The sequence below is a fragment of the Pygoscelis adeliae genome, unplaced genomic scaffold (genome assembly GCF_000699105.1).
Source record: "Pygoscelis adeliae isolate BGI_AS28 unplaced genomic scaffold, ASM69910v1 Scaffold183, whole genome shotgun sequence".
Classification (NCBI taxonomy): Eukaryota; Metazoa; Chordata; class Aves; order Sphenisciformes; family Spheniscidae; genus Pygoscelis; species Pygoscelis adeliae.
In genome coordinates this window covers 1770362-1778702 of record NW_008824536.1, presented here as the reverse complement: position 1 = coordinate 1778702, position 8341 = coordinate 1770362, and the positions used below count along the sequence as shown (strand labels likewise).

Sequence of the window (8341 nt, the reverse complement as noted above, 5' to 3'; positions counted from 1 at the left end):
GAGTCAAAACTGAGGGATTTTGCATAATCATTGCGACACGACCAGAGCACGGTGAGAGGACAGTGTCTCCCTGGCATCCTCTTCCCATCTGAGTTCAGCAAAGAGGCTGCAGCCTGTTCTTCTGTGCAACACCTCCTACATCTTTGTGACTTTCCAAATGGATTTTTGTAACTCACTTATTTTAAATTGGGGCATACTGGAAATCCACATGGAAATTAGCAAAGTATATCCTTTCTGAAACCACAACACCTGCTGTAGGCCTCTCCACAGCTGTCCCACCGGCATCCCTTTAGATTCTGAGTTCAATTCAAAGTCTTCATTACCTATGAATCCCTCACAGATTAAGGTCTATATACTCTAGTGGTCAGTGCGGTCCCTGTGTTTTAACCTCCAGCTGAGGTTGACTGAGATTGAGTTGACCTTAAACATTTTCATTTGGGTCACAGAATTTGATGTGGATGGTTCTCTGCTCTGAAGTATTTTCCCACTTCAGTCCCAGCTTCCACAAAGCTGGAATGTATTATGTTTCAAGTCATAAGGTAAAAATCTAGTTCACTAGGCTCTCTGGGAAAGGAACTGACTTCAAGTGAACAAGAATGAAGTCCTTTTTTTCTTTTGTCAGTTGGAGACTGTTTCAGCAATGCTATTGCAGCAACGCTTTGATGTGGCTTCACGTATCATACTTTTAGTAATGAAGTGCTCCTATATTTAAAGCTTAGTTACACTGCGTAACTTGAAATTGATGTGTTGCATTCATGTCACAAAGGTAGATTGCTATTAAAAGTAACAGAAAATGCTGGCCAATAGAAATATGTTTTTAGACAAATTCTGAAATATGGAACTTGTGTTTTGGAGTAAAAACAGTTAGATGTATGCAGTCCGAACAGGAATTCCTCTATCCATTTGAGTAAGCACAAAAGTAATGAATGATTGGGCCCTCAGATGGCAATCATTTTTTAGACTTCATCTTTCTCCATATACTACTTAGTAGTAAGTCTTCACATAGCTATTTATGCACTTATTTGTGCTTGAGTAGGGATGCCAGCACTTGTCTGAGGATTCCTCACGAGAGGACTGCACAGAACTGCAACTTTCTGAAGATTTTTTTTAAACCTTTACACATCTGTGCTTATATTTCCTTATAATGTTGTATCTGTATAAATGCATTTTTTGTCTCTCATTTCTTTCAGCTGAACTAGAGTTGATGTTTTGGTTACTTGTTTCAGAGAGTGAGTTCTACTCTTTAAAAAAACCAAACAGATAAAAAGTTGTGTTTTTTAGAAGTGGAGAGAATTAAACAATTTGCAGGGAAAAAAAAAAGCTAAATGTTACAGTTCAGTCTTAGGAAAGATAGCTGCAAAACTGTAAAAGAAGAAATGTGACTTTATGCAGGATCTGACTAAGAATTTATGATATGGACCACTGAACTCATCTTTTGTCATTTATCTCTGTAAACCTGTGAGATTTCTTGGAAGATAGTTAGTCAAATGAGGAGCTGAGATGAATCAGTGGATATAATTTATTTAGACTTTAAAAAGGCTTTTGATGATAAAGTCCTTAGCAAGAGGCTATTAAGGAAAGTTAGTAACCATATGGTGAAAGATAAAGTCCTGCCATGGATTAAAAAGTGGTTAAGAGATAAGATAAAAAGACTGGAAATAAATGGATAATTCTCCCTGGAAAGAGGTTAATAGCAAGGTGCCCCTTCATTACTGTGACTAGCAATCAATATCTTGGTTCACCTGCTTTTGCAGATCATTAATAGTAAGGTACATAGTTTGCAGATAAAAATATTCAGACTAATCAGAGTACTGAAGAAAATATCACTGGGGCTGAACTTAAAAGGCATTTGGGCAATGCAAGGGTAGATGAAATTTGCCAAAGGTAGTAAATGCAAAGCAAAGCCTGTTGGAAGGAAGGGTTCAAATTACTTTTAGATGCTGATATGTTCCCAGTGACTTGCAATGTCTATGGACAGCTTATTGAAGGCAGCTGTTAATGTGCATTGTAAAGAAGGGAAGACAAACGGATACAGTGGTTCCATTGTGTGGTGCTCCCAGGAACAAAGCAGTTTATGGCAGCGAATAACTTCAAACTGGCAGAGCCCATTAAGGTCTGTGGAGAACAATTCTGCATGGACAGGGGAGATGGACAAGCTGAGCAGAGATCATCAAGAATTTTTGGACTGTTGGGATTTTTTTATCAGAAAATGTGGATGCATCAAGACAGAAATTTAATATGGAAATGTACCAGGATTGGTGAACTTCTGTGGGAAATGTTTCTGAAGGACAGAATGGAACGGAGAATTAAAGAGGGGTTTTTTTTTGTCAGAATGAAAGCGTGTTTTCAAGACATATCATCCCAACTCAGTAGTCCCAATAGTTAGGGTCAATGCCTAGACAGCCATAGATCTTGGATCAAATCATTGCTCTGTCCGACATCATGAGTATTCTTGGAGCAAAGACCTGAATCCTACTTTTCCTCCATGAGTGTCCTGCCCACTGGGCTATCAAGTTGGTATCTCTCAGGCCTCATAAATACTTACAAGTGTATTACCCAACAGGAGAGAATGTGAGACTCTTTCCAAGAGTAGCCAAAGGTGGATAGCATCCAAAATTGGGACCTATCCACCATCAGAAAGTAGGGATCCATGTTCAGGTTTCTGCTCTGTTTGCTTCAGAGCAGGGGTATGAATTTGGCTGCTCTTCAACTCGGGTAAGTGCTCTGATTATTACCGACCTTCCGGTTTTGGTGTGCAAATAAATATATGCATCTTTTGTATTGGAATACTTGAAATCATAAACATTTTTGCGAAGATGAGAAAACCACTAATTGCATAGCTCTTGTCTTTCAGTGTATCATCTGACCTTATAGACTGGACAAAGAGAAGAAAATTTACCTCTAGCCAGCAATGTAGTACCATACAGCTTGATGCATTAAACCAGTTTGCATCCCTAAAGATTCTGTCTTTACCTAAAAATTCAGCAAGCACAGTAAGAGGTCACTGCTACAATAGTTACCTGCTCAGTAATATAGTAGTTTTCTGCAGTAGTTATCTACTTGTTGCCAGTTTCAGCCCGGTAGTTTCTGTATTTTTAATGCTCTTGAATTAACATGGTTATAGCAGCCGTACTGGAGTAAGCAAAGGCAGGGGACTGGATATGCATTAAGACCACGATTGTTTCTCGATCCCTCATGCAAAACCTGGGTAAACTGGGCTTGTGCAGAAGACCTTAAAGGTTTGGGAGGAAAGAAAGAATCCTACATTCAGGCTGTTAATTGGAAAGAATTGCATAATTTGCAATTGCTATATGGGTTCATGGATTGTAATAGTAACCACAGAGTATGAACACCCTAGAAGAGAATTCAAACTGTAGATTTAAACAACAGTAAATCTAAATACAGTATATACCGTAAAACTTCATATATGATGATAGAGAGGTACATATCTAGTGTCAGCATCAGATGCTGAAGTGTTCCGCAACAGGGAAAAGTAGCTGTTCTATTTGTCTACTCTTCATGCAGACACCTCTCATTTTCTGTGCTCCATCTTTTGTAACTGGACAGCGCTCACTGAGCTGACCCAAAAGGCTAGCTGATTTCTTCAAGTATCAGTCACTGAATCTGACTTCAAAAGGCATTGAAGTAGTGAGCTCATTCAGGGAAAGACAGGTGGGAAATAGCACGTATTCATCACTTACCTGAGTTTTGCCACAGCTTGTCTTCTGTTCAAAAAATGACAAAGATTCTGCATATTATTGTAAATAAAATAGATTTCGTACCTCCTCTTAATGTCAGTCTAGAATTTTATCTGGAAAACACATTCTGGAAACTCTGGTGAAAAGAATTTATAATAGTGTTCTGCAGCATTGATTTCTGGGCAATGCCAAGAAAGCACAATGGGAATGAAAATACAGAAACTTAGTAACAAAACACTTCAAACCCAAATGCTTATCATGACAGAATTTGAAATGTATTTGTTAGTTCTTGTCTACCCAGAAGCAGTTTGCCCACACTTAATACAAACTGCTCTATACAGTTTTCTCTTGCAGTGCTGGGTAGTTTACCTGGTCTGTGTTTAGAAACTGACCTGATACTAGCCTATGGTGTAAGAGTAGAGGCAAACCCTTCTACACAGGACAGAAAAATATGGTTGTCAGCCAATTCACAGGCTATTACTACAGAAACATTTCTGTACCTCTTCGCTGCCACAGCGCTGTAACTTCACACCTTTAGAGCACCTCTTTATAAAAAGCTCTCAAAACCACAATTCTTCAACTTTTCCTTATGCTAAAGTTCTTCAACTCTTTCTCAGACTTAAATCAGTTGGTAAGCAAGAAACAAAACATCCAGCTAGATTAGTGACCCCAACATGATGCAAAATGAGAACGTTTGTTCACTCAGTTACATGATGCAGTGACAGAGCTAGGACAGGACAGAACCCTGGGGTCCTCATTTTATACCAAGCTGTCTTTTGAAGTCAACGTGACTTACTAAAACCACTATGAAAATACTTTGTAAAGCACATTTGATTATATCATAACAAAAGAAGGATAGCCACATCCTGCAGAAACATCTTCAGCCCCTCAAACGGAGGTATCAGGAGGAAAACACTGCAAAGGGCTCAATCCATTGGGCTGATTCCACGTCTACTGTCAGATACTTGGGAGACGCTCAAGTCTCAGGGGGGAGAATGGAGTTTCGTAAGAGCATGAAAGAGGGAGGCATCAATATAATACTAAGCTGAGAACCCTCTGATCACCCTCAGAAGCTGTCAGGTTCTCAGAGCCATCAACTCAGGGGTGTGCTTCCTATACAAAACATGCTAATAATGTGTCCTTACTGGACATCATGCTACAGCCTGTCACACATATCTGATATTTCTGGAGCAGCCCAGTCTGGGAGAGTTTCTGGCATAAAGTTGACATTTGCAGAAGTATGACTTGTTGCCAAGGAGAGGGCTGGATCCCCTTCCTACCTATGTGCTCCCTTACGCATGGAGCGTAGCACTGCCAACACTTTCCTGACAAGTCTGAGGAGGGCTTGCTGTGCCACAGGGCTGTAGAATAACCTAATTCCATGCAATACTGGAAGATCCCCTGTTCTGCAGATGCAATCCCTCCCCAAATGTTAATGTTAAGAAGTAGAGAATTAGAGTCATCACAATGAAAAGAGAGAGAATCTTGCATGTAGCAGTTTTAGTACTTGCCAGCCATACAGAAAAACTTAACCCTGTGTGCTTGAACACTCATCTTCATGTCTGGTTCACATTCTATTCACCAATTCTTATTACGTAGATCTAAAGCACTTTTCACAGAGACAAGGTATTAAAAAGCTGGGAAAAATATTTCTAATGGCTGTTTTTTTAAAGAAGCGTAGGCTGACTCCCAATATTGAAGTCACAATAGATACTGCTGCACATCTTACATAAAAACATGGCATCATGTAGTTTTCATCACTAACTAAATATATTTTTTCTGACCAATGAAAAACTACATTGCCTCTGTGCACTGCATCAGGTGTACAGATCGGAAGGACTTAACACACAGTTTTCTGCTCGCTTCAGTAGACCTACCAGAGGAATATTTCACAAGTTTCAGTAATTCTGCTAAATAATTGAATACATGAAAATTACATGGGTAGTATTTCTTTTATCTATGTTCTTGGAAGGAGCTTTCATAGTAATTCCAGGGATAATGTAGTGTTTTAAAGATTAGTGAATAATAAATTTACTTTTTTCCGGTACATATGACAAATCTTTAACAAATCTCATTTAGGGATTCCTGGAATTTTAACATGTTCTATCTTAACAAAACTGTCTATTTCCCAATTTTAGAATTCCAGAAATGGAATTGGCAAAACATATTTTAAAATTACTTCACTTAGTTTAAATGTTCACAGGTACCTCTATTTTTCATAAAGAATTAACTCCCAAATGGTTAAGATTTTACATTCAGAGACAGTTGTAATAAAGAGTTCAAGAATCCTGTGTCCTGGTTGTGTATTTAAAATTCTCAGCTAATAAGCAGGAGAGAGGCTGCTAGGAATGCTTACAGATGTCTGATTTTACAAGGTTTGGGGTTGTTGGTTTTGTTTTTTTTTTTTGCTAAAGTGCTTTAGTCTAATGTTATTTATTGTTTATGGAAGTTGTTTGTCATTTAAGACATGAAGTGACCACTCCCCCAAAAGAATCAAGTTACAATCCATTATTTAATTTTTGATTGTTTTTCTTTGTAATAGGTGGGAAAGTGGATCCTGGATAAAAGTCCTGCCCAAGACAAGACTCCAAGCTGAAGCCTCCAATTATCTATAAATCACTTGTATTTCCTGCAGAGAAAGAGAAAAAGGAGGGAAGAGCAAGACAGAAAAACAGAGAGAGAGGATATGCCAAGTGAAATATTCAATACCTGTCCTAAAGCAAATTTCTCTCAAAAGCAACCAGGAGTTACCTGATACCTCAAAACCAAGCTTAGAAGAAACACGTTGCTGTTGATTTTGGCTTAATATTGAAATAAAATAACTTTATTTTACTTGTTCCATTAGTATAAAATGTGTAACCTCTTACATATTGCTGAGATGTATTCTGAATTATTAAAGGTTACTAGCCAGTACGTTCTCACAGATAGAAAGATATGATTGCTGATGACTGTTACCTTTTTTGAAGATTTTTAGAATCAATTCTCTAGTTTTAGAACAGAGAAACACAAGTACACTTATTATGCAAACTGACTGTGATACTACTCTCAAGTATTATCCACCGAACACTCTGGCAGCATATTTTACACTGAAACCAGCAATAAACAAAATGCACACCAAATACTATTTGAACAGTATGATTGCTCCCAAAGTGTAACACCACACAACATCAAATAACTACATTCCTTATTTATTTAAACTATTTTCAAAGAAATTATATGCAAGAAACCATATGCATCTTTTAATTTGCATATTGCAGTTTGCATTAAAATGTAATGAAATCTAAAATAGTTGACTTTCCTCTGAAACATTCTTCTAGAACATGGAATTGCTGTAACAAATCAGAGGACAAATTAGTTTTGGCACCCGCTTAAAAAAGAGAGAAGATGAAAAGCTTCTAAAGTGATGATATGGAGGAAAAAATTACAGTACATCGGCCAAAATGAGTTTCCTATCAGCTTTAAAGCTCCTGAAATTGTATTTCCAGTAGATAAAAATGTTATCACCTTTTTCCAGTGCTGATGTGCTTATTTTCCTATTAAGTTACTCGGTAATTAGAAACAAAGTCTGACACATTGTAATCTGTTTATACAATACATTTGAAACTTCTCCAACAGAAATGAAAACATTCTTTAACTAAAGATACTAAAGATGCAACGTTTCAAAATGTATAAATGAATTTAAAAATTCAAATTGCATTTACAAACAAATGACTGTTCTTAAAGCCCATTTTAATCAACAAAAAAAATCTAGTCCCATAATACACCATAGAAAAACAGCAGATTTTTCTACATTGACCCAATGGGTTTGTTCTTAACCCTCTCTTTCTGAAAATTAGTCTTAAAGGTTAGTAGGAAAAAATATGCCCTCTTGCAATATTGTTCAAGGGTGCATTCAAGTATCACGGAAGTTAGTAGAGAGACCTGTTCCAGTGCTGTAACAACCTGGTAGTATTAAGAGTCCTCCAGGAGTTGTAAAAGAGTCCCTTGGGCACACAGGGTAATTCAAGAAAGAAAACATTTTTATTTTCTGATTGAGATATACAGGTATGTATAGTAACTTCCTCTGAAGTACATCAAAAGCAACTGAAGCGTATTTGAGAACTACTGATTCTGCACTGAAAATAAACCCCAACAGCTCTGTAGAAAATACTACATTTCAAGAGAAGTAAAGTGGCAAAGCCAGTCCCAACAGATCTAATTTGCTTTTCTATTATCCTGTGGTTTTTCAGATGATTACAGGGTAAAAATCTGTTTCCTTCATTACAGATTCAAGGCAGTCTTTTAGTAGGTTTTTTGTCTCTACACTCAAGTTGGTTAGTTGTTGGTTTTGTTGATTTTAAGCAAAATCCCTCCTTTGGAGGGAAAGCCATGAATTTCCCTGCCAGAACAAACGAACACAACTTACCTTGGTGTATTTGATTTCAAGGTTGAGAGTGGGAGAAGGCAGCAGATGCAGAGATGCCATCAGAGCTGCAGGATCTGCCTTCACCTCCCCTGGCATCTCAATTTTACTGGAAGTCATAGTCTTGGGGGGGTTTTATAGTACCACCGAGCCCCCCGCTCTGACCTGATGTGTTGTTTGGATTGGTGGTGTCCCCCCCCCCCCCGCTCCATTTAATCTGCGTCTGATGTTCTGCTCCCCC

General features: G+C 37.9%; 1 protein-coding gene across 1 annotated transcript in view; it reads right to left on the bottom strand.

Annotated features, from left to right (window-relative positions):
* The window catches only part of ALDH1A2 (aldehyde dehydrogenase 1 family, member A2), a 58553-nt gene extending 50249 nt beyond the window's left edge, over positions 1–8304 (bottom strand). The window contains exon 1 of the mRNA XM_009321582.1: positions 8104–8304. Coding sequence (XP_009319857.1) covers positions 8104–8220 — 117 coding nt within the window. The 5' untranslated portion in view covers positions 8221–8304. The remainder of the gene's footprint in view (positions 1–8103) is intronic.
* Positions 8305–8341: the final 37 nt, after the last annotated feature.